The 27627-nt window shown below is 37.6% G+C and overlaps 2 protein-coding genes across 3 annotated transcripts in view; both read right to left on the reverse strand.

Annotated features, from left to right (window-relative positions):
* LOC131335612 (protease Do-like 7) overlaps positions 1-17787 on the reverse strand; it is a 29780-nt gene extending 11993 nt beyond the window's left edge. The window contains exons 1-11 of one of the 2 annotated variants that reach the window (XM_058371058.1): positions 17237-17787; positions 16412-16482; positions 13717-13851; positions 11184-11242; positions 8592-8628; positions 5175-5300; positions 3730-3819; positions 1806-1871; positions 1650-1706; positions 1498-1563; positions 545-652 (exon numbers count right to left, since the gene is read on the reverse strand). In XM_058371058.1, the coding sequence (XP_058227041.1) occupies positions 545-652; positions 1498-1563; positions 1650-1706; positions 1806-1871; positions 3730-3819; positions 5175-5300; positions 8592-8628; positions 11184-11242; positions 13717-13851; positions 16412-16482; positions 17237-17525 (1104 nt within the window). In that variant the 5' untranslated portion in view covers positions 17526-17787. Of the gene's footprint in view, positions 1-544; positions 653-1497; positions 1564-1649; positions 1707-1805; positions 1872-3729; positions 3820-5174; positions 5301-8591; positions 8629-11183; positions 11243-11441; positions 11514-13716; positions 13852-16411; positions 16483-17236 lie in introns of those variants that run through there. The other variant, XM_058371059.1, reaches the window with a different exon arrangement.
* A 1948-nt stretch (positions 17788-19735) lies between these two features.
* On the reverse strand, positions 19736-23373 carry LOC131335613 (U-box domain-containing protein 4-like). Its single transcript, XM_058371060.1, has 2 exons — positions 22947-23373; positions 19736-20819 (listed from the first exon to the last, which is right to left on the reverse strand). Exons 1-2 carry the CDS (start codon positions 23228-23230, stop codon positions 19964-19966), a joined length of 1140 nt encoding a protein of 379 aa, XP_058227043.1. The 5' UTR covers positions 23231-23373; the 3' UTR covers positions 19736-19963.
* Between the last annotated feature and the right edge of the window lie 4254 nt (positions 23374-27627).

A 27627-nucleotide genomic window follows, 5' to 3' on the forward strand; every position in this document is an offset into this window, starting at 1 on the left:
AAAAGTGTTTTTAGAAAGGTTGAGCTTTATAGCATCTTAAATCCCTGGCAAACCTGTGAACACCTTCACATTGTCACTTGATGTCCACATACCCACAGAAACACATGTCCTGCTTTTCTGGGAATATCGTGCTATGTTTAAGGCCATTTTGTTAGCCAAATTGGTTTACCAGACAACTAGTTAACTAATCCAACAATGATAGTGCATTCATTGACAAATCAAAGACACACACCAGAAATAGCTCAACCATCACTGGGAAAATCTCCGTGATCCAGAATTAAAAGAAAGAATGCATTTGCATTCATGACGGGATACAAAATACTGTCATCGACTGAATGGATAACCTACTGACATACAAATCTCTACAATGTCCTTCACCAACTATGTGGAGCATGCCAAACAACGGAAAGCAATTGCATATGCCTCAATCAACAGCAACTTATCACATCCGCCTAAATGAAACAACTATGGCACTCTGCCATAGAAAACCATTAACAAATACTGTACGAAAGCAAGGCATAAAATGCACAACGGCAAATCTGACCATCAAGTCCACAGTCAATGGCGTGCCACCCCTTTCAATTTGTAATTCAATCTTCCGGCCCACACTGTCATCAAGCAATGTTTCCAATTTCAGGAACTGAGTATTAACCTGCAGTAAGGATTTTGATACATCAAAGACATCTCATGCAGATCACATTCCGGCATTTCAACATGAAAAGTACAGCCAAAATCCAAAATCAAGAGATCAGCATGAACTGGTTACTAGGCAATTTAAAAAGGTTACCTGAGTCTCGTCCTGGAATGACACAAATGCAAAATAAAGAAAGAAATTCACGAAATTAAATATACAAAAAGTCAGCTTCAATTCACTTCCACGAATTACTTTCACCTCATAATGACAAAGTCCAAACAAACTAGAAGTTTCAACAAAAAAATTCATGTTATAGTTTAAAATATCACTCACATCAGCGTAAAAAGTCTGACCAGGTAGATCAGGAAAATTGCAGACTCACAATTTCAGTAAACAATGGAAAGATTAACAATTTTACTCTTTTCTTGGCAATCCTAGTGGAGAAATAAGGAAAAAAAGACAAAAGTGTTATGCTAAAAAGTCTGAATCCCAGTGACAACATCAGACACGGAATTTTATTTTGTCATGGAAGTTTCACAACTTCCAGTTATCCTTTGGAAATCCCAGCTTGCAACTATGAAGCTTAGTGTCACCGCATATTTATTGAACAAATCTGAATCTGAATCCCAGAGCACAATTCCGACTTCGGATCTACCCAAATTAACATATATTCTATGTGCAAATAATAAGATCTCTTCAAATGAGCTAGAAAATTAAAAACGTTGAAGGAAAAAGGCATGAGAAAGGAGAATAAGTTAATATTAGTCAACTTTTCGCTAAAAATAGCAAAGACAACTGATGGAGAAAACAACAGATAACCAAAGGGATTGGATACGTATGGACACAGAGGATGAAACGCTTACGTTCCCATTTACACGAACAAGTACATCCCCAGGCTCCAAAAGGTTGTGAGCTGGGCCACCTGGCACCTGAAGAGGTCCAGATTGATGGCAGACATTACAGAGAAGACAAAACTCTACAATTAATTACAATATAATGAAGAAAGTGTACTCACCACGGAATCAACGACAAGCATTCCAGTTTCATCAAGTGGAGATGCATGGCGCACCATCTAATCCAGTGACAAAAAAACACTCATTAAAGGGGCAAAAAAAATTCAAATTATTATTTTGTCCCACAAAAATGCAGGCCTTTACACAGACCTAAGTACCTGTTCTGTGTCACTTTGGAGACCAAGGCGACGTGTCTCATCAAATCCTTTGTGGAGGAATGTCACCTACATCATCAATTATAAGAGCTAAAATCTACTGCACCAGATCTTGAATCCCAGATATGCCACACATGCACAAATATGCAGCAGTATGATCTTATCTGCAAGAACTCTCTCTCTATGGGCCAACAGGTGTAATGGGCTATGTCCCAATAGGTGTGATTGGGCTTTGTCCCATCTGGATGTACTTTCCAACCTTGGTTGGAATCCCCCTTTCCCTTAATAAAATGTTACTTTTGCCGATCAAAAAATATAACTCTCTCTCTCTGTGGAGGCCGATCAAAAAAAAAAAAACTCTCTATGGAGACAGATCTTATTGACAAGCTTTTGTTTGTTTTGGAAAGGGGGGAGGAGGAGGAGGATAAGTAATTCATAGCTTGAGATCAATAAGATGCAAATAAAACTCATGAACATTGCCAGCGTGGTTACATGACCTCGTGACTAAGGTAAAAACATGACAATTGAGACCATAGACGCAAGAAGCGATCACTAAATAATAGCACCCATATCCAACTAGATTATGAAACCATGCAAAAAAATGCAATTACATAATTTACACCAGTCTGAGTTGAGAAATTATTGCTTTTACAGCAATAATTTGAAAAACAACGAGTTTAACATATATTGTCAGATGGAAACAAATTGCCCTCCAGAACATGCAAGATATATTTGAAAAACAACGAGTTTAACATAAAGAGACGACTAAGGCATTCTACAAACAAGTGAAGCCCAACCAATCCACCCAAGAAGGATGGAATTCAAAGAGATGTAACACCCAAATGCAAAGAACAAATACTCACAGGCAATCAAGCCTTCATCTCCAAGTTTCCAACCATGAACTACACATTTACCATGAACTAAATACTTCACAAGTGACTGCCCATAAATTAATAACAGGCAACTGATATTCAACATGAAAAGAAAACAGAATCTTTGAACCTGTAACCATTATACAAGGATATTACTCGCATAACAGCCAAGAAGTATAATGATCGACATTAAAGAAGTGACCAAGGGTACCATTACATGATATACTTTTAACACAGATTAAAATCATGAAAGGATGCATAAATAATAGGTTGTTTCAGTATTGTTCTGATAAAAAGAATATGAATATCTACTACAGCATATTTAATGCGAGGGGCATCAGGTTGATGTAGAGCTTCATAATCAATTTCCAGAAAGGAATAAGAGTACAATGACGTAAATAGAAAATAACAGGAAGCATGGAAATATTCCTAATTATTCACTTCTTTAAGCGGATTAGATTACGACTCACAAGTTCAGAAGTGCAAGTTGGATGATGCTCAACCAAAATTAATGCTTAAAAGAACTGAAAACAATGAGTTTATAGCTCCACAATACTCGCAAAGTCAAGGAAAACGGCATAACGAGTATGATAAAATGGAAAAATGTTGCCAAACCAAACTAGAAGCATGTAGGAATTAGATTGTTACACCAAACTACTATTGCTCGCAAGAAAACAATTTGACCAATAATAGCCTCAAGCCTAAGAGAAATATAATTTCAGGGATATGGCTCACCGTCCACCGAAATGCATGATATGCAAATAGAAAACGTTTCCCAAAAACCTCACCAAAAGGATGTGGCGGTGGCACTTCTGGCATCATAAACTACAATGATGGGTGTTCTACTTGAAATGAAAGGACCACAAATGAGACCTCATTCTGTTTAAACATTCTGCAACTTTCTTCATTTTTTTGGGTCCAGGGGCCCGGGAATGTTTGTATAGCACTACCCAATACTTGTAATATTTTTCTTTTCGATGCAGCTTGAAGAGTAAAACAAATAGGCTATGAATTTAAGTAAAGCTCAACGACAACAATCATAGCAATTCACAAACCTGAAGCGTACCACGGGGAATAGTAAGTGCCTCCCACTTATCACTGAAAGAATCTCGTCCTTTCTGCAAGAATTGTAAAGCCCTTACAACCTGCACAAGACATAATTGCATGATGGAAAGAACCAATCAATTGAAATTTAAGGAAATACAAAGAGGGCGGTTTCAGACATATGAGCACATATTTAGACTGATATCCCATGCTGTCAACCTTCAAAGGAAATATGGGAAACAGATTATACCCAACATCCAATAGAATAGGATATGGCATCCCTATCCATGGTCTTCTAACATGAGCAATACCAGCTTCAATGTAATTCATCTGGGAGGCAGTGAACCTTAAGGTCTTGGACAGATTATGTAATTCACTCTCCATTATGGAAATTTTCAAATCCGCATAATCATCTTCAAGTGTCTTTCTGGAAACAACTCATACTCATGTCTTACATGAGCATGGGAAGGCAGTACACATGCATTTGGGTAATCAGGTAACAGCACTTAGAAAATCCGGTTGTATCTTCCAGACAACTTTCAAGTCCTGTTTCGACCCCATATTCAAAAAATCTTAACTGCTGGCCTTTCTGTTCAGTTCAGATGTTAGCTTGCCTATGTTTTCTGTCTTCTCAAAGGTTGGACTTCTAAGATTGAGACTTCAAAGACTTCTTATTACAGGATGTTATGCAATCAAAATCTATCTGAAAGGCTTCCCCAGAGAGGATAAACCCAATAGTTGAGCTGGTTACAAGCGAAAACAAAAGGCAAGGGAACCCTCAAACAATTATAACTAAGCTCATCCAAATACTATATTTTACATTGAGAAAATTCTATGAGAAACAATTAAGAAGTATAAGATCAAATGTAGGGTAAAACCAGAACGGAAAATCCTCCATCATGTTGTAAAAACAAAACAACACAACGATCCTTATCGAGAGTAAACTTAAACAATAAAATAGCACATAAAACCAGAAGAAAAGAAACAAATTATACAGAAGAAAGCAACACAATATTACAGGGAAAAAACAGAAATTGATTTAGATATTCAAAAGAAAGTGCATCACCTTTTGCCTAATTATTAGAACATGAAAATGCAAAGAACAAAAAATAACAGAGAGATTACTGAGAAGCTATAAATCATTTAGTATGGACTCTGAAGTGTCAATTATTCTCCAGTAACAGAAAGGTTTTTTTCAATTTCCAACAAGCAACACGCACAAAGATGGGTGTTTCTACGATGGGAAGCTATTTATCATAATCGTTATTTTGCAGTAAGATGAGTTAAAGTCAAGTAAGCAAAAGGGCTCAGCTCCCAGTTTGAATCAGGTTAATGTTGAACCAACACAGCTGAACCCGGTTGCAACCAACAAGCCAAAGAAACAGTTAAAAGTCCATATTGGACAACATCAGAAGCATCGAGTAGAAGTCACAGAAAATGACTGAAATAAACTCACTCTTTCTAAAGGTAAAAAAAATGCTGAAGCACTAGATGACTTGCTCCCCGCATTCAACGCTACGGCCCTGCCTTGCCAATCAATTACTGGGGAACCACTTGAACCCCCCTTGGTCCCAGATGCTGCCTGAAAGTAATGGGAATTACAAAGACAATAACTAAGCTTGAGAAAGAACCAGCAAGGCTTTCACAAATTGCAAAGCAACAAGTAAAGAATGTACGGAACTGAAATGTCAGCAGAAAATCAAGAGATGAGGTTCAACAAGAATGTCCGACAAAATCAGCAGGGCCCTACTTTTCATTTATATCTGACACTTCTTCAGCAACTAGAGCTCCCATGAACATTTAACAGACCACGGACACAAAAGCATGATACGAGGCTCAAGACCCTTAAATGCATATATAAGGGAAACTAGATGCATGCAATATTAATAACATAAACACCACAAATCGGCTAATCCAGCATATTTACAGCAAACGATATTGCTGGTCACAGCTATGACCAGCAATAGAGCCCTATGGCTTCAATTTTTTCTAGGTAAAGAAAAGAAAAAGAAACGAGCTTTATTTCTTAATTTGAATGATTCCCTGCTCTAATTATAGGTTAAAAATAGATTAGTGGCTGTTGCGGGAAAGGCTTTTCCCATGAGTGGGTTATTGATTTTTTTAGTGAATCCTGACTATTGTGACTCTCCATTATGGAATGGAGATGGATGTGTAGAAGCAGGCAGCAGCATATAGATAAAAAAAAAAATTTCCAAAATCAAAAGAGCAATTGGGTTGCAAAAATAAAGGATTTCTAATCGTCTTCTTATCCTACAACGAACATAAACCAATTAAATGGAAAGGGAGAAGAATCCGGTGATAAGTTTACTGAGGTAGCTATTCTTTTCTTACTACCAATACCTTGTTTTGACTGTATCACACTTTGTATCATTTGATAACCCCAAAAATCCTCTACCCTTGCCTCAATTAAAATTGAAATTGGAGGAATTCAAAAGAAATTTAGAACTAGATGGACCTCAGCAACATGACTTCATATATCCGCTTATCTTTCAGGAGTATATTTATGCACTTGCTCATGATCGTGGTTTAAATAAATCGATTTTTTTAGGAAAATACGGGTTATGGCAATAAATCTAGCTTACCAATTGTGAAACATTTAATCACTCATTTTCTTTTTTATGTTAATGATTCTAACCAAAATAAATTTTTGGGGTAAAATACAAATTTGTATTCTCAAATGATATTCGAAGGATTTGCAGTCGTTGTGGAAATTCCATTTTATCTACGATTACTATCTTTCCTAGAAGATAAAGAAAGTGTGAAATCTCATCATTTATGATCCATTCATTCAATATTTCCGTTTTTAGAGGACAAATTTTCACATTTAGTGTATGTATTAGATATACTCCCATCACTTCACCATTTCCACCACAGGCATGCTACACTGCCAAACAGCACTTGTTCTAACTTCTAAACAGCCCCTCAAAAAAAATCAAGTTACTTGTCATATCAAGGCTTAGGGGAAGACATTTAAGTAGATTTCACACAATGAATACCAGTGCATTTCATGAAAGAAAAAGGCAACTAAGCTAGATCTCAATTGCAAAACAATCTAAACTATGTTTGCAAGCAAGCTGAGTGGTGCAATGTTATAACTGGGCTCGGTTCACGTTGGGCGTGTTGCCTACTGCCAGGCTGAAGCCAGACCAAACAAGCTCTTGCCTCGAGTTGGTCAGTCAAATATCTTAATTTTCACACCTGGCGCTGATCAATAGTGAAGGATTTGTAATACTAATCAAAAATAATAATAATAGTAATAGTAAAGGATTTGTTTTATTCAAAGGAAAAATCCCAGTCAGGTATATATCCATAAGCAGACAGCTGGTAGGACAATCAATAAAGCATAAACATAGCCATTAGAATTTGTGCGTACATCAATGTGGGCCTATCCTCTACATGATACATGGTACCCCATACCCCATTTATCCATGTTGTCCGTGCGAGAGCGAGCGGAGGCCTTTGATAGACTCCTTGCCCCCTCTATTTTGTACCTTTACTCTCCATTAATTCATGATTTTACCGTTGCTGATAAAAAAAAAAAGTGAGTTGAGGCTATGTACACCTAGCATTCTATGCATTTTGACTTCTATTCTCTTCCATACAAACGTAGAGACCTTACACTTGGTGGGCGGAGGAAAATAAGAGGAACAAATCAGGAGAATTGCAAAAAGCTTGTCTTAAAAATGAGAATTTCATGACCTAGAGAAGACTTCATTATCATTTATTTCCATGGACTTATTTCAGACTCATCATATTTTCAACCAAGGACAACAAAGAGCCCAAAGTAATCCGGTGCCCACTTGTTGGAAATGAAGAGATTTCTGATATTAAATTCTAAGAAAGTAATGAGATGATGCAATTTATCTCCTTTAATTTTGACACTTGGCCTTTCCTGACTAGCAGGTGGCTTCGGTCATAGATAATAGACAATATCGTGGTTAATGCCATGCTGCTTCCTTGTTCTATTATGTTACTTTTATGGTAGTACCATACACATATCCTGAGGATATGACTATGGACTACGAATTCCTAGCCTTTAATTATCCAATAACTTACATCACTATTGTATTCAAGCGAGGTAAAAGAAATTCCTCCTATATTTATGAACTTTCATTCCAACAGTTAACTTTCTCTGCAACATCACTACACACAGCACATCATCGATATTCTGATGAACAGATGTGCGACTAACCGGGAGCGTCAAGGCAGCACATCAATCACAAAACTACAATTATGCTAACTCTTGGTATTGTCAAGATTAGAATTCCTAAGATGAGGCTAAATAAATAAGAAATGACTAAATTCAGACACAGAAAGTGAGCCAAGCTGAACAGGTTTAATGAATAAAAAGCTTGTGGGGGTGCATTAAGTCAAGGAAAAGCCACATGATTGTGGTCTTAGATCCCACATATAACATCATACCAGGTCTCTGCAGTAACATACTGATTGTTTGATAGACAAAGTTTCGCAAAACAAATGTTTAACATGGAAAAATTGTAGCTTTATAAACAAACTGCTCTGCTCCTCTGACATCACAAGTCCTGCCAATGTTTCTTTCTCCATTTTTTTTTTTTTCAGTGAACAAGATTTGCTTCCCTCTTCTCTCTGATATTTCTCCATTTTACCAACTAATTGTAATAAACTATCAATTAGGCATATGCTATGCACATCTCCAGTCAATCATTTATGAACGAAAATAAAATTCCAGACATTCAATTAACCGTCAATCAGCAGCAACTCAAGAGGACAAGACATATTTAGTTTAGCAAATTATTAAAAAAATCCAGCAAAAGCTTGCACAATCCGTAAGTTCTAGAGTCCAACAAATCGCATCAAAGGTGGCATTGCTTACTTGCATGTAGAATGTGTTGAAGTCATTGTAGCCATCCCTGGACCAAGAAAGGAAAACATTGCAAACATTTAATAAAGGTGGCAAAGAGTAGCAATACTGCTTCTGCAAATAACAGATGTCAGAGGCAGAAAGATAAAACACATTCAAAATACAAAATTCCATAGCATCCACAGGAAAACAAAGTACAAAAAAAAGAAAAAGAAAAAGAGAGATATCAGCTCTAAATATAGTACCATGTTAAGTCACGAGAGAAAAGAAAATGTTTCAGACCTCAACCATAATATAGTCATTTCCCTAACGACAATCTGTGACTGCAGAGTATTATCGAAAATACAAAAAAGCAAATTAAAAGATTCTTAACTCCAAGTTGAATGAATTCATGTGGAAGCCATTTGTTGGGAAGCTCAACAAGCTTCATAGTTGAAATTCATACACATCTTAAATGCCATAAGGTAAAGGCATTCCACATTGGAAGTTTGGAACCACATTTGATGCCTTTCAAAATAAAAATCAGGCCGCCTAATTATGCCAGAGCTCAGTTAAAGGGCCTGCCAGCCAAAAAAATAGTAAGCTCTACACTGTTCACAATAGGACATCCATTCTCAAAGGTATTCTTGAATCTTGAGAAAGAGCGGGGAAATGGAAGAGGTAAAGCTGTGAGACAGTGCTTAGTTTCAAAAGTCAGACTGAAACAAAGCTGATCCAAGTTCAGCAAAACTTACAAAGGTATCACAATCCAGAAAGCCAAACGTAATCATAACGAGCAACATGTCAGGAAAACTTCAAACATCCCATAAGCCAACCAAAAAAGGACAGCTATGCACAAAGTAACAGAAATGCTAATCTATTAATCTTAACAAAGGTAGGATTGAAACAATCAACTTTGAGAACTAAACGTCAAAATCGTGCAAGAAACCTTACTTGAGTAAGGAAAGTGTATATTCTACATACTTAAGCGAGTTGTTTCCCTCGTACATGGCTAAAGTAGGTTAGCATTGGGCCAATATGTACGAGATAAAATACCCCCATGCCTGTCCATTTCTTCTACTGTTCAACTCCAATGAGGGTATATATCATAAAACTACATCTTTTTTCCTCGTACCTAACAAATCAGCAACCCAAATCTTATCATCACTTCTGGAAAAAGGCAAACCACCTAACAACCCGAAAAAACCACCTTGCAGCAAACCACACCCATCAAAGGCTGTTAACTTCTATGACAGTCATCAAAGCCGCCTTATCTGCATGGAGAGGAAAAAAGCAGAGGCAGATTCTACATGGTGGCTGCTTTCTTGTCGCTAGAGATCTATCTTCTTTTTATGTTGATTGCTACTCATAAGCAGCAATGGATAATCGCTTTCGTAGTGCTGTTGTTGACAGAGAATAAAGTGTTCCTTTTGGTGTTACTAGAGGAGACATTTTACCTTATGTAATATTGGGTACACGACGTAGATTTCAAGTTCACCATGTTTGCTTTCTTATAGAATAATCAGATTAGTTATTCTGTATTTATCGATGATATGCACTTAGCACGCTTGTGATGTGGGAGGCGTCCTCATTGACTCAAGTGGCCACACACTAGTCCTATAACTTTCATGTCGAACTAGCATGGTTTTCGTCTCTTGACCTTGAGTAAGACAACGAATAGGTTGGACTCTTGAAAAGTTCCCTAAAAATGACAAAGTCTGACGGGGAGTTACTTTTGGCTTGAATTACAATGTTTGTTGGCTGCTTCTTTCCCAGTATCTCTCTTGGCTCCTTCCTCACAGCTACTACTCTTCTTTTTCCACTCTTCCACTTTTCCTTGTCCATGTTGTCTTACTCCTTTGTCTCTTCCCTGGTCTTGTGGCAATTGATGGTTTGAAGGCTCTATTTTGCACTCCTTGATTAAAAGGCACCTCACGGTATTAACCAGTAAGATGCTACTGTTTTTAGTAGCTTGGTTTGCAACTAATAATTTGATCCTTTCCTTTCTTTCTCTTTTCCTCAAATCATAGGCTGGGAGATCAAAAGCTTCAAACCCTGCTCATTCAAAACCCACCCAGATTTCAAGATAATCTTGTTGATGATCTAACATTCAGCTTGTAAAGTTCTAGCAATCAAAAAGTCCAGGCTTCCTTTCTTTTCCCTGTACTCACAATCAGTAAAAAAGTTTTCTTGCCATGCGTTATTGCTTTCTGAAGACATTTGCAACTATCTTAAGCTTGTGGTAGAGTTCAGTGGGCAAGTGAAATAAGTTTTACTCATGGCCTCCGTTAATTACCTTTCTGTTTGCCTTTCCGGGGTTTATGCCCCCTAGCTGATTCTTACAGCTAGGTATCTCAGAAAAAGGTTTGCTTTATTACAGTGCTAACCTTTCCATGTGTGTGTATGAGTGGGTGGGTGGGTGTTTTAAGAAGGGACATGCAACTTCCTAACATATTGAACACCAGATAATTAAACATCACAATACTGCAATCACCAGGTGATCCAGTCTGTAACATTACAACACATATCAGATCTGACTACTATTTGCATTGTAGTTAAGCGAGAAGTCGGAAAAATAGGATGCAGCTCATGTACATGTATTAAGAATACGAAGCTAACGCATACTTTTTGTAATGAGGAGCATCTCTGTCCAAACGAGCAAGGGTGCCAGCAAGAATAGAGACCTGCAAGTTCAAAGTGCAATCAAACAAAGGACATTTAGCACCCACCACCCTTCCTCGGAAAAATTCTCGGAAAAATTAAAACAAAAGCAGAAACCTTTAAAAGGTACCATAAAAAGCAAGTTGGCGGCCAGAAACTAATGTCATTTCCGCATGCAAGTTAGCAAATAAATCAAAAGCAATAGCAAAGAGACATCAATACCATTTAAAGACCTGGGGCAAGATGTATGCTACAGCGCTACTTCAACCCGCAACGATGAAGAATTTATGACGCCTGGGTTGAAGAAATTATCATGATCCACAATTACGATCACTCAATCCACTAAAACCAAGTGGAATTGATTGCACAACAACAAAAGCATAATTATCATGTTACACTTGCAAACCATCATGTGTAACTGCTCTACTGTACCCGTAGACGGCTATATATGTGACTCTGTGATTGGTACATGATATCATCGTTTCATTCACAACCTCCTTTCTACATCACAAGTTAACCTATTAATTCGTAGGAAAGACAAAAGACCTCAGGCCCACTTCAATCCTTGGCCTGATTTTGGACATGGCAAGACATTCCAGTGAGCTCATAAGGGTGAAATGAGAACAGAAAACTAAGTGCAAAAATTCCCACCCAAACACAATTAAAAACAACCTCACATTCCATCCTATTCCTGGCATCCATTTCTGCCATCCAAATGTCTGTAATAAACTTGTGATCGTATTATTTGCTTTAGAAAGGTTAACAAAAGTAAATAAGTAATTGTATATATGTACATTTATATTTGTTACAGAAAAAAAATTGTGCTGCCTTTGCTATGCCTATACAAAAGAATACAATTCCTATTCGATTACCCTGGCTTATGTCTCTATTTTAACACATACACCACAAAGCTCAAATACAGCAGCACTGATCTAGAAACTTCAAGGGAAATTACGATACGAAACTATCACATGCTTGTTTTTCTGGGCCCTATAAAGCACGTATACTCTATTTTGGCTTCCGTATCACATATTGTACGTGTATCGGATACGGATACGTATCCGATAATTTTTTTTTAAAGTATCCAGCTTTTAGAATTAATTTTTGGTATCCTGATACGTTTCGGTTACGCCTGGATACGTTTCGGATATGCGCGGGGTAAATATGTTATTGCTTAAAACATATGGGTTAAAACTGCAATTAGGGCTATTTTTTTCCCATGACACCAGAAAAGGCAGAAACGAAGGAAGGCGATACTCTCTCTCTCTTTCTCGTTGTGTGTGTGTGTATATATAACCATATATATACAGTTATATATATACAACTTTTATGTAAATATATATCTCTCTCTCGTCTGTCATCTCTCTGTCTCTCGTCTGAATTTTTTTTTACCAGTATATGAATGGATTCTGATGGTACTGGTTCTGTTTCCTCATCCTCACAGTCTAATGAAGGGGATACAAGTAATCCTCTTTGGAGTTATGTTACAAAATTAGTGGAATTTTAGGGATTAAAAATTATATACAATATATTTTTTATTTACTTTTATATTCAAAATATCCCTCAACGAATCGTATTCTACTTTTTGGAAAAACCAAGTATCCGCATATCTGTATACGTGCTTCTTAGTCTGGGCCCATAGTGACTTTCCCTTTTACCCACCCACCAAGTGACCAAACTCCCCTCCTCCTCGTGCAAGGCCCCTCAGGGGCCTTTAACTTGTGATTGAATGTGTTATTGAAGTCAGCTCATGTGTCACGTTGCTTGGAAAATGGGAACTCACTTTTGTTGATTAAGATTCGGATTCTAGCAGAAGTCTACGGAGAGTTGTATGTTGTGTACGGAAGAATGACTAGGTCTGAAAAGGAAACTATTGATTCTCTGACAATTTGATCTTTTATTCTGTACTTACAGTATGGAGGAGGAGATTTAGGATGCCCATGGGGAAATGCACTTGGTGCGGTAGCTAATCGAGTAGGCTCTAGAAGCATGTGTACAAGCTCGTAACTAGGGACGTGATCTTGCTCGTGAGCAACGTGATTTTATGATCTTCAACTGTCAATTACACTATGGAAATACAGCATGAAGCGAGATGATTCCTCAATTGGTTGTCAAGATCCATTACTCCTTTTGAAAAACGGATAAAATCTCCAGATTAAATGTTCCCCATTGTTAAGCACAACAATAGAAAATTGCAAAAAAGATTGAGAAGGTTTTCCAAAGCGAAATGATTGGAAAAGATTCCCAAGGAAATGTTTCATCTTGTCTGTTTTGGTTCGATTAAGAATAATATGTAGGTAAATGCTTCAAGTCATTTTTCCATCAGAAAAATATAACATCATTTGTTGTCTAAGGTTGAAACAGAATTCTCCATGCTAAATGATTGGAAAAGATTCCTGGCTTGGGTGGACATCCCAAAAGGTCAAGTAATAATCATAGAATAGCAGTGAATACAATAATATGAGGAATAGTGAAACTACAAATGTGTTCAACATACCTTCTCTCCACTGTCATTACCAACAACTCTGATTTCTAGTCCAACGCAAGCAGCCTCTGGAGAAAGAGGAATTTCCTCATAGCTCAGAAATTGTATGGCACCAGGGTCATAACGAAAGAAGCCAAAATCATGAACCTGAAAGAAAGTTATGTATGTCAGTTCACTTCCACTGTTCACATACAGCTCAAGAGTGCAAAGTGCAACTACACAATCTACAGCTGCAAGGTGCCCCAAGCATAACAAACTTAACTTAATAAAGGACTCCAACTAGGACTCCCCTTCTATGAAGAATCAAGAGTAAAACACTACATTTTAGGTGAGGTGTAGTGATAGATGAGGTACTACCTTTGCATGATGCTCCCTGGTGTATCACTAAACGGGTTTTTTTTTTTTTTTTTGTTATCATTTTTTAATGATATGGAAATCCTTTCTTTGCGGATAAAAAAAAACCACTACATTTTTGCTGTCCATTTTCATGGAAAGTAAGTCCAACTTCTTTTAGCTTTTTAGGGTGAAAGTATGCTCAGTTAGTCTATCCAATAACAGGGTTTCGAAGGGCTAGATTAGATACAATTTTCAAAACGTGGTTGCCCTCCTATTCGAACCCACATCCTCAAGGTTAATAGGCTGAGGTTTTACAACTGAATCAGGGGCCACTGTAATTCCTCTTCTATATAGTGGCTGTAAAAACATTAGTTAACTGATATAGCAAGATATAAAGTCACGTGATAGATTTCTGTAGTGGGCCGAATATTCTGGTTCAGTCAGACCTAATACGCTCCGCGGAAGGCCGGGCTTAGCCCTTCGATTATGTCTGATCAGATCGAGCCAAACATTGGACTCTTCGGTTCTATCGGCTAGGTTCGGCAATGTCAATGCTCGCATCAGCAGCATTGGACTGCCAGTTCATATTGAGGTCAACACTCAACTCCATAAGGTTCAAACTTTTAGGTTTGCCGTACTCATGTAGGCCAGCTCATCCACGTGAGCCTAACCACCTTGCTCCCTACATCAATTGTGACGTCACCTGGAAAGGTTAGGGCGCGAGACAGGCACGTCTGCACATGGGTGACTGCTCATGCACATGCACTATAACGTCCTTATCCGGTACATCATGCATGATGTCAGCCGGAGCAGTTACAGAGCGTGGGAGTCACGCGTGTACTTGGACAGCAAGTCAGGAACTTCTATATAAAGGCAAGGATGAAATCCTCGAACGGTACACAATCGCTCTCACTCAAAACCCTAGTCCTTTCATACTTCTCCAGCACTTTTGGACTAGATCGTCGGAGGGTCATTCTGGTTTCCAACTGGTTTGGCTCTTAGTCGTGTGTTACCTGTGCAGGCACGGAAGGTAGAGCTAGGCGAACCCAGTTAAATCAAAGGCTCAAGCGAGGTTAACAGATCTTGATCAACAACCCCACAATATCCAAGTTTATGTTTGGTGGGAGGTGCATCCTTTTTATTTCTTGAGAAAAATGAAGGAAAAGGATTAGAAAAATGATTTTAAAATCGTATGGTTGGATATTTAGTAAGGTTACTCAGCTATAAGGTAACATCCTTTAGATGTGTGTGCTTGTAAGCACCTTGTCTTGACGGGTGTGATTATAAGTTGCTGAACTAGTTTATGACAAAGTGGTTGCATATTTTGCACTCTCACTCCTTGGTTGTTTTACAGTTTTTATTCTTAGGAACCCCATCACTACGTAAGCATTTTAGGGGCCTTTTCGATGAATTTAACTTCAAATTCTAATGTTTTATAGTATTCTTATAATGATGCCTTTTTAAGGCTTGGTTTTGAGCCTATAGCTCATGGGTTTCGAGCCTCATTCGCTGAATTTAGCATAAATCACCCCCAAAAAAATCTGTTTTTTGCATTTTCCGACCTTGATCAAAGTCTTATTGGCACCCACTTTTGGTTGTAGTTTTCGATCCCCCAACAAACTCCACAATCCTGCACTTTTTTTCTCTTTCTATCGTGAGACACTTCACCAAGAAGCAAGCTTTTCAGCTTTTTTTTAGCTTTTTTCGGTTTTTTGGTAATCTTGATGAGCTGCCTAAGTGTAATTTGGGTTAACATCCGTTTATAGCACTTGGAACCTCTGACCAAATTACATAAATTTACACTTCTGTCACCAAGAATAAGAGTGGATCTTCGTCACATCAATTTCAACAACTTTTCAAGGTTAAACACAACTCGGGCATCATCCACAAAGGCCAATTCAAGCATTGAATAACAAAGGTCCATGACCGGAGACAAAAGGACTGTGGACAAAGTAAACCACACCATCTGTACAGCACTTTGGATTCCAAGCAACCATGAAACAGCCAAAATATACCAATACATTTAACATCTGTGACATTGGCCAACCTTTTTGTGGAACTAAAACTGGATTTTCTAACCACCTGAATAAAGAGGAGAATTTAAGCCCAAAATAGATAGAAGAGTATTGACCATATATTAGAAGTTACTAGTTGGTTTGAACTATGTCTGAAATTCCACACATCTTTCATGGCTGTCAATTACATACACAGGTTCTGATTAATTGAAGTTCAGAGAACAATTAGCCACACCACGATAATGCAGAGAGAAAACTTAAATGAAAAAAGTGATGATTTTAAATCATCAACCACGTCTGTGAAATTCCGTGTAGTGGTAGAAGAAAATAAAAAGGCCAAAATATAAACTGCTCACCGGGTCTCTGTATATAGGATATACTGGAACTTCTTCACGATTCACAAACATAGCCTCTGCAACTACGGGTCCTATAACCATACAAAGAAAATTAATTAGATCTAGACAGCTGAAGATGAATATTGTGCATGTAATACTTATTGTGGATACTAATTTCGAATATGGCCCTTTAATTAAACTCAAGTCCCCCACCCTCAACCCATAGCATAAACAAAAATAAGGTGTCCATTGGAATTTTTCGTTTCCCTTCTATGATTTGTTCTCTGTAAATTCCACCAAAAACATATTTGATACCGGCTTTCGTTTCAATTCAATAATAAAAGTATCCACTCCCATCATCACAACTAGTTTTCCGAAACAAGAGGCCTTGTTCGTTTGGGAGTCTCAAAACCCTTGGACATGGTCTCCAATAAATCTTCTCTGTCTATTTCTCTCCGCTCATTACTCTCAAAAAACCTCCCTCAAAACCCAAAATGAACAGGGTCCAGCCCCCCTCCCCTGCCACACCTAGTCAGCACTTCCATCCCCTACCTCGGGACACCCCCAACCACGTCCGGAAACTCCCCACCCTCCAGCGGCTCTCTCCATATATGTGGAACAAACAAGTTTTTCTGTTTTTTCTCTTCAACAAAACAAACTAAAACTTGATTACTGTTTTTCTGTAAACTGAAAGCTGAAAATACTCTCTCCGTCCCAAAAAAGATTGCCTTGTCCGCATAATGAGAACCTTTTGCCTCCGTCCCACAAAAAGCCGGACAATCTTTTTTAGCACGGAGGGATTAATACAGAACAACTGAAAAGGCACAATCAGGAGAATCGAACTACCCGGCTTCACGACATGTCGATTCGTAAGTATAATCCCACGCCGCTTGTCGACGACGAACCCCGTGGCGTAGCTGGCACCGGCCGCTTCGGTGTCGAAGGCGCGACACGCGGTGGTACGGAGCACCACCACGGCGGGGACCACCTTGCTGAGTGCCTTCCGCCAGTCGTCGGCGGTGGCGAGGCTCTCCCTGAACGGCGGATCAATCTCCATACACAGCTCCTCCTTCATGCTCGACTCCTCCGGCCCCGCGGCCACGTCGGATCCCAGCCTCTCCAACGGATCGCCCATTCCGTAGTCGATCAGTGGAACGGAGCCCTAGTTCGGTGGAGATGGAGTGATTGGAGAGTAGAGTGGAATTAGTGGTTGTTTAGGGTTGTGGGATGGAGGATCGAGGAAGGAACGTGTGTGTGTGCGTGCGTGTGTAGGTGTGTTTTGTAAGGAAGCAGAAGCAGGGTTCAGTGGAGTGTGCGATTGGTGATTCGAGGAAGGAGAGAGAGAGAGAGAGAGAGCTGGTAGCCAATAGGAGGGGAGAGAGAAGAGTTGGTGGTTCAAGACTTGTGTTCTTTTCTTTTCTTTTTCAAACGGAAATCCCAAGACTTGTGTTCTGTGCACGTACATTTTGCCCTAGGTGAGAGACTGTAAAAATTTATTGAAGATTGTGGTCAGAAATTTTAAAATTTTAAAAACAACAAAATTTGCTCTCTTTTTTAATTTTAATCAAGCAAAAATAGTTTCAAATTTCAATAATTACCTTTCAAGATAAATACTTTCATTTAGTGTCTGTATTGTATTTTTTTTGCTATTAAAAAAATTTGGAAACCATGAAAAACTTTTTATCGGTGGCTTGTTTTTAAAAATTTTGACGCAAAGTTTAAAATTAACCAGAAGGTTTCACAAAACACGAAGAGGTTTTTTTTTTGTATTTTTAAAAGTCCTATTCGTGCTAAATCAATGAATAAATAAGTGTTCTAAAATTCAAATATTTTCATATCCAAGACATAAACAATAAATTGAAAAAATAGAAAGTATTTTACCATTTGCAAATAGAAATTGTGGATTAAAAGGATTTGTTAAAAATTTACATTTGTGAAATCTAATTTTTCTTTCCAAAATCATACTCACAAACAAGTCTAAGATAAGAAAAGTTTGTTGGATCCAAATTTGTATTGAAAACTGACCTAGTTTTATAGAGGATGACCCGCATATGTATCCAATTGAGGGATGGTGTTGTGCAATAGTGTACTCAATACCGTGTTGCGCACTTCTAACGGCTCGGATCTCATTTCGGCAATTAATGACTCATCCTTTTGCTCCTAATCTTTGTTTTGCAAGTTTGCTAATCGCGCGCTTGGCGTTGAGTCTTGGTTGCTCTTTTTTTGTTGGATCTCGTCCGAGTGTCTATTTGGTTTGTTTAGGCTGGAGCTTTGTTGTATGTCTAATTTGCCTTGTGTTGTTTTTTATGGAGGTCTAGTGGACGTACCGGTTTTAGAGCAAGCTTACCGGTTAAAAGGTAAAAATGCTAGTAAACAATACATTTTTCTATTTTACCTATTCATATCTCCTTCAACACTACATCAATACTCTTTACTTTACCTATCATTTATTAGAATACTATTTCTTTTTTTGAGAGTGTGAGAGAGAGTGATAGGGATGAGAGAAAAAAGAAACAATATTTTAATAGATGCATTGTGAATAGTTGTTTGGTACATTTACCTTACATTTTTCAGAAAGGCAAACTAACTTCTTCTTTGCCGAAGCTGATGTAGGGACTAGTTTTGGTGTCTTAATTAGGTAAAATGGCTTCAAATGCTTGTTTTGCTATGCTAATAAACTTGCTCTTATTTGATACATACTGTACATGATAAGTTCGTGTTTCCTCAAAAAAAATAAAAAAAAATTAGAGTCCAACAACAAGAAGTAATACAAGTCGAAGGTAAAAGAGCATACGCATCTTCGGCGGCTGATTTTGTTCAGAAAAGTATGGCAACGAAGTGAGTTTCTACCTCGTGTTTTACTTTTGAATGAGAATGACGATTTCCACAATTTTGATTGGATGAATCTCGCAGCAGCCCCCCGCGTCATCGGAAACTTCTAGTACAACTTTGATTGTTCAACGTTACAAACCTCCTCTAATTCAGCCTTCTTTGCAATACCGCGCCATCTTTTTTGCAGTTTCAAAAGCCATTTTTGGTGTATAGTTGAAATTCTTTTGGACAGTTATTTTCGATACTAGTTTCCGAGCATCATATTTTGACAGATGTTTTCATTTTTCTCCAAAAGAACATGCCTTCTAAGAAGCAGTAACTGTTACTAATAACGATACAATATGGGTGCTTTAGCTTTCAAGAATATCTGAAAGAGTTTGTTAAACTAACTTCTGAAAAAGGATAACTTATTATAACCTTGGAATTCAGCTCATCCTTAGATTAATAGTATGACTCCAAGAAAGTCAAAACAGAAAGTATGCAAAATTAGTACTACCAGAATAACACCACATCAAGATAAGGAGAGCAGTAAGAACACCTCCACTGATTCCACAACTCTTAATAAACCAGTTAAATTTACAGGAACAGACTAGAGAACTATGGCATCTCAACCACATACAATTCCCAGTTTATTGACACACCAGTCACCCGGTACCATCACCAAGTCCTGGACTGGCATTCTTCAATAACACTCAAATTCTACCTGCTGTAGAAAATTTCGTATCGAAAACAGCTACTCCATTATTTTAAAGAAACTTCAGAAGCACAACTAGCAATTGGCAGATCGGCTGGGGTGCATACCAGAGCCCTTTGTTGTAAATGTCTCAAGCTCTGTTCCATGCTAACTTGCACCATATCGGCTAGCATCTGCTTTGCTTTTTTCACAGATTGATCCTCACCTTCCATATGACAAATAAGATTACAAACTATGTTTTCCAATGTATCGGGTTGAAGCTCAGACCTTCGATAAGGAGACTCTCTTAATAACCGCAAGAGAGTTTGTGCTTTACACCTACATTTGGGTGTTCCTTGAACAGTGAGCTCCAGAAGCCCAGGGATTACACCTTCTTTAAGAATCGGCTCCCTATATTTACACCTATCACTCTGACACATTGTTAGAAGTGTCCCAACTGCGTGCTCCCGACTCTGTAGGGACCCACTTTCCAAAACTTCAACTACCGCAAGAACTCCACCTTCTTCAGATGTCAATGCAATTTTGCCCTCGTCAAACCCCACTAATGATTCTATGAGGGCAGTACCTTTTTCAGCTGTTTTTGAGGATTTTTTACAGGTTTTAAGCAGGTTAACTATAGGAGGAATAGGTTTTGCGTCAAGAATTAAGGTAAGAAGGTTGGCCTGTGTTGACAGGTTGTAAAGTGTCATTACGGCATCTGCTTTTGCTTGTGAGCTCCCGTATCTTAGGATGTCCACTAGGAGAGGGATGGCACCAGAATCACCAATGATATGCTTGTTGACAGAGGAAGCAGACAATGTGAGTAGAGCAGCTGTTGAATGTTCCTGAAGAGTTGAGCTCTCCAATTGCAGAAAACTGATTATTGGTTCTAGGGCACCAGCATTTACAATATTAATCTTATTTCTGCAGAAAAACAAAAACAAAATCAGAGAGAGGATAAGAGTAAGTTTAATTCTTCAAATCAACCAAGCACAGAATGAGTGACAACTGTCGTGTTCAAAATCAGCTAGTAAAGCAAAAGAATTCCATTATAATAAAGGAACAAACATTCAAATGATGATAAAACAGGAAAATGTGAAAGCCGCTAATACTGCTTGCAATTGCTTGCTAAATGACCCATGAGGTGCCCTACGCAACGTACAAGCAACAAAAAAGATCAACCTTTGACTACTTTAAGACATGAAAAAATCTATTGTTTGTTTGAGGTGCTTGCCTATACTGAGTTTCAAATAGACAAGACACATGCTGCTACATAAAACACTATGCAGCACTGGATCATAGCGTGTCTCAGCATTCCAGACATTCAAACACATTTTACTGATTATTAACTGATATACGACAAGCCACAAAACATTGTCTCATGAACTGTAGTGCTATGCTCTGTACTCCATCCAACATTTACCCAATCCCTGGCACAATATATTCTGCAGTTGCTAATATGCATATGCCTGTTTCAATCAAAATGCTAAACGCATTAGGACCTCAAACTGTTAGCAACCTTTCAAAGTGCTTCATATGTTTATTGGGAAAATGGATGGAGGAGGATGGGTTCTTTGCATCTCCTTCATTTCATTTCATACATGTGTAATGAAAAAAGAAAACGGGGTGTAGCAGCAGCTGATTCTGCAGTCAATGCAATCTAGGTTTTTCCCAAACCTGGATTGTGACAACCACCAAAAGCCTCAATTGGTTCAAGTGAATAAGAACTGACAGTAGAGTAACTAGAGTTGTCCTCTAGCAACTGCTGGAAAAGAAAAGGTCCAGTTAGCAGATAAATGCTTCGCCTTCCATCCTCTTCCAACCTGTTAGGAACTAGTAAAGCCTTAAAAGCTGAACTACGTACGAAGTAATTTTATTTCAAAAGCTCAACCACGTAATCTTATCAAACAACTATTAGAGTTTCACCATAGTTATACGTTCTAGAAACCTGCAATGATAATAAACCATTTTGCACTAGCACATAAATTTCAGCATCCTTTAAAGTGACGGAAAAGAATAATTTCTTCCAAAAGGAAAACAGAAAAGAGACCAGAAATTCTTTGAATCCAAGCGATTGCTTCAAAGAGAAGTTAGAATAAAGAACAAGAAAAAGAAGGCACAGAGACGAAAGAAGAGCAACTGTGTGAAGTAAAGACCAACCCCAACTTCCTAACCTAATCTACACCAAAAAGCATCCAATCCTGCAGCAGAATTGAAAAAGCATTGGGCCCAAATTATGCCTCCAAAGTTGAGGAAACTTTTACCATCTAGACAAGATCCATTTCATGAAAAATAATCAGCTTCGATCATCGGGTTCCTACCTTCAACAGCGCCACAACTATAGCCAATATTCCATCTTACGTCCCGTCATTTGACAAATTCAGACCGATTCGAGTCACGTGCAATACATATCCCAGATTTTTATTAAGGGGTGAGTTTGGACTAAGTTAATTTTTTTCTTAAGGCAGTGGTTACTGATGATGTTTAGCGATTTTTTGTTCAGCTTTAAAATAAAAAATAAAAAAAAAGGATTAATCATTCTTCTAAAGAAATCAAAATAGTACTTGTACGGGCCAAAATGTTTGTCCCGTCTATAAAACGAGGACTTAGAAATCATACAATTTTTTCAAGAAAAATATGAACTTTCTTCAAGAAAAATATGAACTTTCTTCAACAATTTACTAAATATCAATGAGTTCTTCCAATTTATGAAAAAAGCTTGAATTTTTCCTTCAAAAAACGTATTATTTTGAAGTCCCCGCGCACCGGACAAACATTTTGAGATGGAGGTAGTATTAAAATATCGACTACAAACACTAAAAAACGGTGTTCTACTGTATTTTTTGTTTAAATTTACCGTCTTTCGTTTAATTTTAGAAACTTTCCGTTAATAGTTTTCGTTTGTCAAAAACAAAAAAAGAAGACAATAACAATAGTACAGATTAATTTCGTCCAAACTAATTCCAGTTCAGCCACGTAGAAAACAATAATACACATAAACTTGTATATGTGTATACACATGAATAAATAGATAGATACATATGGACATACGTTTCGTCTTTGACGGCGAGGTTGAGGAGGGCAAGGAGGGAGGCCTCGGTGGCCTCAGCTGATTCGGAACGGAGCATACCGACGAGGGGCTTGACGGCGGCGGAGAAGTGTCTGCGACACCTGTGGGAGGTTTTGGTGAGGCGTCGGATCTCCTTCGCCGCGTGCACTTTCGAATTGAGATCGTCCGAGTGGATGAGCTGGAGCGTGCGGTGGACGGCGGAGATCACTCGCGGCGGCGCCTCCGCGTGGCGGACGGCGCCGGCGTAGTTTGTCTCCGACTCCATGGGGCGCTAAAAATGGAATATTAGACGGAGAGAGGAAATATCTGGGTGGGGGTGTTTAAAAGAGGAGAGAGAGAGAGAGACGTAAGGAGGGGAGGAAATGTGACGGTGGTGCCGTGGCGTTAAGCAACAGACAAAATTGAAATTTCTTGTAAAATGGATGACCAAAACTGGGATATTTTAGAGAAAATGATGTGGTAGGAGGCTACAGTAATATTTTATTTAGAATATAAATTCTATCCACAAGCATTGTAAAATCTTAAGTTTCCACCGTCGTTTATCATGAGCCACATAGAGCGTCTATTCTAGTAATTTGAATTATTTATATTTTAAAATTCGCAGTATAGTATTGTCATACAAAAAATCAGCTTGATCGGAAGTCAATAGATATATCAAAAATAGGAAAATGATTTTGCCACTCTTTTTTTTTATTAATGTCACTCCCCTGCAAGTGTATTTTTGCACAAAAAATGAAGTGACAAAATCAGCAGCCAATTTTAATTTTAATTTTAATTTATAAAATGGACGATCTGATTTCTGTCAATAATAATAAAGTAAACTGTCCATTTTACAAAGCAAAATTTAATTTTTGATACTCATATCGAAATCCGATCAAGTTTGTTTTTTGCATGGATATACTACTATATGAAATCTACAAGATGAACGTTCAAATTAACAAAAAAAAAATACGATAGAACCAAAAAAGGTGATGGTGGAAAAGTTTTCCACCGCCGGTGAAAAGAATTTAATCTATTTTTTTTATAATTAGATGTCGGGTCCATCTTGCGTGTACCTCGACTAATTCTGAATCTTGAAGATAACGATCAGGCCCAATAGCCCCAAGATTTTGGAGTAGTGTTATTGATGGATACTAAAATTTCATCATTCATTGACGGAGGCCCGTTCAAAAGACGGATTAATAAGGGAGAAAAGTATTTCAAATAAGTACTTATTTTTTAAATTAAAAGTAATATATTATGAGAGAATGATGAGTCGCGTAAAGTGAGTAGTGTTAAGGGGTACTTAAATAGGAGTCATCTCCTATATATATACTTATGTCCTAATCTTGATGGACACCTAAATAAGTCTTTTAAATAGGATACCTATTTAATTTCTACACAATTGAGAATTGGAAAAAAGGAATTGAAGAGAGACGTAAATAAGTTTCAAGGTAATAAGAAAAATGATTGATTGGAAGACCGATCCCAATAATTCTTGAAGAACTAGTTTCATGTGTATTTTTGTGTTCGATATTTGCCTTACTTTTATGTTCTCAATTTTTTTTTTTGGCCTTACTTCTATGTATAATTTCCTTTTTTATCTATGTGTTTCGTAATGAAATTGTATTGATAAAACTACAGAGAAAAAAAAAAAAGAAGCTTTTACTTATCTAAATTCAAAGACATGTAATCAACCCACGTGCGTACATATGCCTATTTAATCAGCGGACTTTGAAAAGTCATTTCAATTTTTGTTCCAAATAAAAGTGTCTGAAATTACTCGAATTCACAACAATTGTCGATAAAAAAAATATTCACAACGATCATTTGTAGTCTAATATTCTTTTTTTATGAGCAGGAATTTCCAGAATCTATTCGTTAGATATGCTTATTTTTTTATCCTCGTACGTGCACATATAAGCGTATAACATTATTGTCATTTCATACATGAAATTTTTATATGTAAATGACGGTACTTTAAATTTGCATACAGAAACGCAAAAAATAGTATGAAAACCAATTTATTTTGTACTATATATATTATAAAGGGCTCAATTTTCTTGGTACGAGCATTCGTGTGTCCTCATTTTTGTCAAACATTTTTCTTCATTGGACATAAGACTATAAATGAATTGAGCCATTCGTGAATTGTTCAAGGCTCGGTTCGGCAATAACTCGTTCGAGTTCAATTCGCCTGCTAAACGAATTGAATTTGAATCTCAATTCTAGGCTCGTTCCGTAAATGAGCCGAACTCGAATCTAACGGTATTCTGCTCGGTTAGGCTCGCGAACCTATACTTAAATTTAATTAATAATTCAATAGGGGTTTATTTGTAAATATAAAAAATTTTAAGGTTGTATATATAATTCAATACTTATTTTTCTCCCAAATTCTATATGATCAATAAGAGAGTTTTGGTTCGCTTGAGTTTAGTGAGCCGAGCATAACCAAACCCGAGTCTTGAAGAGCTCAATTCGATCTTAGATTCGGCTCGGCTCGATTAGTTTGAGTTTAACGAGTCAAACTAGAGCCAAGATGGTCAGGTTCGAATTGAACCCGAGCCAAACTCGAGTTAGACTAGTACCTTAATGAACCCAATTAAGCCGAACCCGAGGCTTAAAAAATTTTAACGAGCTGAACTCGAGCCAAGTTATTTAGGCTCGAGTCGAACTAGTACCTTAACCCGAGCCGAACTTAACAGGATTCGCTCGATTTGGTTCATTTACAGCCCTAATTGGACATGTCTTAAGATCTTACCTGTCTCACAATTCCCAAGTAACAAACAATTAGGTACACATACATAAAACAATGACATGTTTCCAAAAGAGATAAGAGTCACAAGACACTAAGGGCCCAATTGGATGCCGTATCCATCGGGTGTATTGGGCAATCCGGGTGTATTGGTTCTTGATTGGACAGTTACTCCACCGTTTGGTATCATTTTTTGCTCCTGTATTCGTTTCTCCCCTTCTTCGTTAAGACAGGCCTCATGGTACTAATTTATAGCCACCTCTGGAGGTAGCCATAACTAATCTAGAGCAATAAATGTGAAATCTTGTCATTTCTGCCCTCTCTAATCCCCCCTCTTCATCACCTCTTTGCACATGCACACAAAATGGAAAAAATGGAAAATAGAGAGAGGAAAAATAATGGCCGGAGTTGTCATTTACAGTAGAGAGAGAGAGAGAAGTACCGAATGTCACCGTTGCCGTTCAAAATTTGGCCGTCGTCGGTGTGGATTTGACCATCCACCGTCTTCAAGTTGCCATCGTCGACTGGATCGTGGGTGGGTTTTGTAGAGAGAGAGGGGTTTGGAACAGAGGTGGGGGGTTTTGTCTGGAACAGAAGAGAGAGAGAGAGAGGTGGGTGGGTTTTTGTAAAACCGTGTAATTGAGAGGTTGAAAACAGTGGGTGGGTTTTTTAAATTATTAAAATAATTAAATTGTTAGTAAGGAGTAAATTATTATTGATTAATTGTGGTAAAGTAATTAATTTTATTAGATTTTGTAATAATATATTTTAATACTGCGTAAGGGCAAAATAGTCATTTGTTAGATTTTTACATCATACACTCTTCCTTATACACCCAATTTATCATCCATCCAAACCAGGTATTGTTTTATCCCCCTTCTCTAATACATCATCCAAATCATTTATTTTTTAATACACCCTCTATAAATATCACATCAATGTGGGCCCTCCCTTCTTAACTAATACCTCTTACTATCTTATCACCCCTTCATAAATAATACACCCAAAACACATACACCATCCAATCGGGCCCTAACACAAAAGTATTGATTCACCGATACATTTCAGGCTAATGACTGGAAAATCCATTTAAGTTGGATTAAAAGCAAGAAAATAAGTTCTTTATACCGTTAAAAAGTGTAAAGTTGGAAGCCCACTTGTTTACTAAAACTAGTACTAACCAAATTAATTCAATCTTTGGATTCCGAGCGGCTCTCGAGATTTTTTTGTTTTTGGTAGAAGGGACAAATTAAAGGGATCTTTTCGCAATTGATGATTGTTTGTGAAATTGTTTTTTGCGCACTCAATAATAAGATAAAGTATACTATAATTTATATCCGGCAACTATTTGGTGGTTTTGTGAAAACATTCCATTTCGACGAAAAAAGAGTTTAATTATCCTCGTTAAATTAGAAAAATCATTTGCAAGTGGTGTAGAGTGCAGTTGGTTCCTTACCTTATACTCTCATGCACATGGGTAGGTTCGATTCCCGTAAGCACCCATCCCTCTCCTCAAATCTCTTAGGATAGAGTAAATTAAGATTAACAAATGACAAAAAAAATATATTATCATTCTCATACCACAATTGGAAATGGGAAACAAAAATCTTCAAAATTTATTTTACATAAAAGTAAAATCGAAACAAAAATATAGTCATGGCATGGAAGGCATTTTAATTTGTTTTTTTTTTTTTATGAAAGGCATTTTAAATTATTATTCTTATTTTTTAAAAAGGCATGGAAGGCATTTCAGTTGAATACATTTATCCTCTATGAAGTTGCATGTTCGAATCTCACACTCTCATAGCGGTCGAACATTCCAAATCTCAGGACTACGGAGGGTTTGTCCGGTCGTTAACTTCAAGACTCCAGAATTAGTCGAGGTGTGTGTAAGCTGATACATATATCCGATTACGTAAACACAGTTG

The sequence above is a fragment of the Rhododendron vialii genome, chromosome 8a, assembly GCF_030253575.1.
Source record: "Rhododendron vialii isolate Sample 1 chromosome 8a, ASM3025357v1".
Taxonomy (NCBI): Eukaryota; Viridiplantae; Streptophyta; class Magnoliopsida; order Ericales; family Ericaceae; genus Rhododendron; species Rhododendron vialii.